The sequence below is a fragment of the Rhamphochromis sp. 'chilingali' genome (genome assembly GCF_963969265.1).
Source record: "Rhamphochromis sp. 'chilingali' genome assembly, chromosome: 15".
Classification (NCBI taxonomy): domain Eukaryota; kingdom Metazoa; phylum Chordata; class Actinopteri; order Cichliformes; family Cichlidae; genus Rhamphochromis; species Rhamphochromis sp. 'chilingali'.
This window is the reverse complement of record NC_137942.1, coordinates 34,199,347-34,204,450: the sequence shown is the minus strand read 5'-3', so window position 1 is coordinate 34,204,450 and position 5,104 is coordinate 34,199,347. Positions and strand designations below refer to the sequence as shown.

The window sequence follows — 5,104 nt, the reverse complement described above, 5'->3', positions numbered from 1 at the left end:
CATCAAGTGTTCAGCAGGTCACCCTGAGCTCAGCATGATTATGAATATTGATGTTGAGGAAGTTTTGATGTAGTTTTGGTCATTTGGGGCCATCTAAGTTCTTTTAGTTTAGTTTCATTTGACTAAATATCTAAAGTTGGTTAGGTTGCCTAAAGTGTTTTTACCAGTGAGAGTTGCTCCAGTTCACAAAGCATCTTATTTTCCTATTTGTCAGTAGGAGATCAAATCTACACATCTAACCTTACTGCACAAGGTTGTTTCTTCTGATTGGATCACTTCCAAACAAGTCCCACCTTTCAGCACAACACAATTAATACCAAGGAGAAGTGAAGTTTTTAGAAGGCGTGTGGTGACTCAACACTTTTTAACAATATTATTTCTGGTGGCACTGGGGTTCATCTCTTCATACCTCATATCACCTTCTGAGTTGTTTCCTGTTTTTGATGGACAGATGGGGAGAAGCTGAATTTAGGCTCATCTTCCTGACGCCGGAGACACAACAGCACTGATTGGCAACATGTAACAGTGTGAGACTTCTGACTGTATTTGCAAGCAAAAAAGGGGATACAGGCTCGTGTCTTCTCAATTTTTATTAGGTAATCATGTCAAAATTTGTATTGACAGTCTGCTCATACATTCTTTTTAAACTGTGGTCCTATATGTTGCTATGAGCCACAGAACTTGCTGTATGTTCTTATTTTCCCTGTCGTTTCTCATTATTATATTTATTTGATTTCTTTGCAAATGTGGATTGGATGGGATATTACTGACAGCTGGTTTCATGTTGGTAGCACCTTTTTGGTGACATGTTTAACATGTGCAAACAAGTGCAAAGACTAGGTGGGAGAAAACTTTTACCCATTGCACTGAAATCTCAAGTGGTGTGGTTAGTACATCTACTCAAGCAAAAGGTTGTTGGTTTAGTTCTAGACAGAGACACAAGTACCCTTTGGGGTTGTGTCAGGAAGGGTCTCTTGCATAAAACTCAAACATATGGAGCTAATTGCTGTGGCTACCCCTTTGTGGCAAGAGGGCAGCTAAAAGTAGCAGCACACTATGGTTAAGGGAGACAGAGGGATGATTCACCCATAAATATAAATTATCTTCTTAATCGATTTTGAAATATTGCAATTGTGCTTTTTTTCTGATGGCCAGTCCTAAAAACAAGATGGCGAAGGCGGCATTGGTCAGGTCATCTGTAGTTTTTTTTTTTTTTTTTTTTTGTAGTAGTTTATTAATGCTGGCCTCTCAGTTTATAAAGCCGCTCTCATATTCACGTTTAATGAGTCATACCTGCACTGTAACGTCCGAAGTCTGGGTCCAGTAAGCTACACCCTTATAAACGCTCATCATAAACGCACATGAGCGCAGCCGTCAGGTAGCGTCTACAGCCCCTCCTCTCAGGGGCAGCGCACCTGAGCGGACAGGACGCCACACCTGGCTCACATTGGAGCCGCGCTCAATGCCGCGGCACAGAGACGACGGGAAATAAACTGGCGTCGTGGGGACCGACTTCTCTTTATGGGACATGGAGCCGGCCTATCGGGGTCTGGGTCGCTGTGTGTGCTGCTTCTGGCTCGCGGTGGTGTTTGACATTGTGGGACTGGCCGTGCTCCTCCTCGGCGTGTTTGTCGACGTGTTTTTCTACGACCTGCTCATCTACGCGGGCGCCATCGTCATCTTCCTCAGCCTCATCTGGTGGGTGTTCTGGTATTCTGGGAACATCGAAGTGCCCCCGTCAGAGCTGGAGGATGATGTGGGGTTACTGAAAAAGAACAAGGGCGGACTTGGGGGCATCAGCGGCGCCGTGAGGCGCCTCTCCAGCCGCGTGTCCACCGGCATCCGAAACTCGTTCCGCAGGAACGGAGAACCGTCCCATACGGCCCGCATGCCCAGGTCAGCCTCGGGGCCACCTGTGTCACCGCCGGAGCGGGTGACCGTAGCCATGGCAACGATGGGCAATACCACACAGACTGCTACCTCCTCAATAGCAGACTGTGGCGTAGAGATGCCCCACACCGCTACAGAGACATCACCTGCATAATGACGGGTACAGGTGAGGCCTGGCGTACAGGTGAGGCCTGGCTCACAGTGCAGCGCACACAGGCCCAGTTATTGTAGTCAGTAAAAAACAGTAAATTAGTCAAAGGAAATAAACGTAAAACCAAGACTTTGAATAGCGGAAACTAACTGAAACGATATTGAGCAACGACAAAGATGGCAAAAATTCAAATCGTATAAGAAACAACACACAGAAAATGGGTTTAATACCTTTAGCCCTTTGATCACGTTTTTCCAACAGATTAGCGACACTGCTACTCCTCACAGTGCGTGTGTGTTGGGGACAGGCAGGGATACATTTTTTGTTAGTTTCTCATTTACAAAAATGTGAGAAAATCAGCTTTTTTAAGGCACTAAGCTTGTCCCAAATCTTCTGTAGGTGTTCAGCTGACGTCATAGCATTCAATTTACATCTTCATCCCAATTTTTTTTTTTTTTTTTAAAGATACCCAGTTAGTGCTATTTGATAAATACAAAACATATTACATTTTGGACTAGAAGTCCTTTTTTCAAATCTGTGCAATGATCCCTGGATTAGTCGCATAAATGACCTTCACAGATGCTTTACGTAAGGGTAATGGTACAACAAAAGACAGGTTTCTGTCTAGCCGGGTATAGCTTTTTTTTTGATGGACTTTAAAAGCAGAAGTAAAAAAAATGGCTGTAACTGTGGCAGTGAAACTCTTATCACTGCATAATCATTAACTACAGTTGACTGGTCACTGAAAGACAAGCCCTTAGTTTAAACAATAGCAGGCTTACCTGAAACTTCCCTGTAACCTCTCCCTCCACATAATAACTGCTGCAGCATAATAAAACACACTCTTTGTGTACTACTTGTCAACTCAAACTAATACTTTATTCATTTTCTTCCCAATAGAGACTACAGACATACAGAGCCCTAAGCCATCTTCAGTGACTCCAGCTACTGCAAAGCCTCTTTATTCTTTGTTTTGATGAGAAAGTATTCATAAAAATGTGATGTCTGCATAGTTTTTGAAATTTGAATGATGAAGTTTTTATTATAATTCACTCCCATTCATGGTGTGATGATGTCAGGTTTAGTACACAGAGGTAGAAAAATGTGTTTAAGTTTCCACGTCTCATCTTCAAAGTTGTTCATATAAAAAAAAGATTTCTTTTTTTGTGTCCATGTTAATATATCTTCTGATCTGTGAATAATAATATGACATCCATCCATCCGCTTCCATTTATTAATTTAAGTATAACAGGAGCTCTCAGAGGCAGTGTACACCCTGGAGAGGTTGTCAGTGCGTCACAGGGCTAACACAAAGAGACACACAACCATTCAGTTTGACAGCCACAGTCAGTCTAGAGTCACAGTTAACCTAACCCATGCATGTGTTTGGACTGTGGGAGGAAGCTGTACAAGCACAGGAGAGAAAGGCCCCAGACTGCATTTGAACCCAGGACTTTCTTGTTGTGAGTCAGGATTTTAACTAGTGTTATGCCCTCTAATGTGACATATTAAATATAGATATATTTGAAAAAAGTGGTCAGGTTTAATTGCAGCAAACAAAAAAACCCACATGGTTGGACTTACAGGAAGATCATAGATTGGGATAATATAGATATTAATATGCAGAATGAATCACTGATGATCTGGAGGCTCTCACTCCTGAACATCTGAGTAGAAAATAAAGACTATGGATAGACCAGCCAATCAATATCAAGCAGAAGCAGCTCCTGCTGTAAATTTGTTTGAATCAGGCTCTTGGTTCAGGCCACTTATACGGTGACTCTGAATACAGACAGTGATCATGATTACTGTACATATTATGAGCTAGGATTTAGCAGTAGCCAGAATGTTACACTAGTGGAGTGTTTTTCCTGAACAAAACAGGACTGTGGGGGAAAAAAGGTGTAACTGGCAGCTGGTCTTCTTGTTTCCACGCATGCTGATAGCAAGCCTTAGTGACTAACCTTTGGAACCAGCCTAGCTGTGTTTATGACACTGCTGCTTCATCTAACATTAGCTCCACTGTTTCCCCGTACATTATAGGTTCTCTAACCAGTACAATACAAAGAAATTAAATTAACTGGTTACAGCGTGAATGAAGAAAAGTTACTCCAAATATTGTGTTAAACTAGTATGTGCTGTTATTATTTTTTATAACTAAATTTCAAACAGTATGTCCCATGTTTCTCTGAATCATTCGTTAGTGTCGTCTAACATTTTGAACATTGACAGTAATGTCTGTTTTCACAAAGTTGTTTCCATTCCCGTTTTGTACAAATGTTGTGCATTTCTATTTAACTGATATATGTTTTCTCCATTTTTCTCTCATTGCTGTACAATGGCTGACACACTCAAATTAGATAAAAGATTGTGGGTTTAATCAAATAAAAGATTATTTTTCTTTTTTAAAATTACCTTTACTTTCAGTGTACTTTTCTTTGTTCTCTGAAAAGCTCAATTTCTACATATTTGATCTTTTACTTTATTAGGTTTATTTAACTTTTTCGTGTATTGTGAGTATTTAATGTGACACATCATGGAAATATTACGTTTCCACAACTGTCAACATTCTTCATATTTCCAAGTACCACAGGTAGTTTAATCAGAGTTGTGGACTCGAGTCACATGACTTGGACTCGAGTCAGACTCGAGTCATTAATTTTATGACTTTAGACTTGACTTGAAAAAATGTTCTAAGACTTGTGACTTGACTTGGACTTTTACACCAATGACCTGGGACTTGAATTGGACTTGAACCGGTTTACTTGAAAAGACTTGATATTTCACCCCAAATATAAAATTTAACATGCATATTATATAGAGATTGAAAATGTGACGTCATTCACGGGTAGAACCGCAAAGGATTCTGGGAACTCGTGGCAAGCGGTACTAGCGCACGCAGGCTTTCAATTAAAATCAGTCACACAGCGATAAAAAGAAACACAAAAATGTCAAGAAGCTGTTGTATTATTAACTGCAATAGCCGGTCGCATGACAGCCACGGGAAGCCGACGGGTAAAGAGATCGGTTGTTATCGGATTACGTCGTTGAAGAGAAATTGTT

At 41.0% G+C, this 5,104-nt stretch overlaps 1 protein-coding gene across 2 annotated transcripts; it reads left to right on the top strand.

The window, feature by feature from the left end:
* Positions 1–1,385: 1,385 nt before the first annotated feature.
* Positions 1,386–4,411, top strand: LOC308411854 (transmembrane protein 238). Of its 2 annotated transcripts, none has more exons than XM_080905892.1 (2): positions 1,386–2,074; positions 2,942–4,411. In XM_080905892.1, exon 1 carries the CDS (start codon positions 1,529–1,531, stop codon positions 2,042–2,044), a length of 516 nt encoding a protein of 171 aa, XP_080762018.1. In that variant the 5' UTR covers positions 1,386–1,528; the 3' UTR covers positions 2,045–2,074; positions 2,942–4,411. The 2 variants fall into 2 exon arrangements, with proteins under 2 accessions (XP_080762018.1, XP_080762017.1); XM_080905891.1 differs by having other exon boundaries at positions 1,387–2,056.
* Positions 4,412–5,104: the final 693 nt, after the last annotated feature.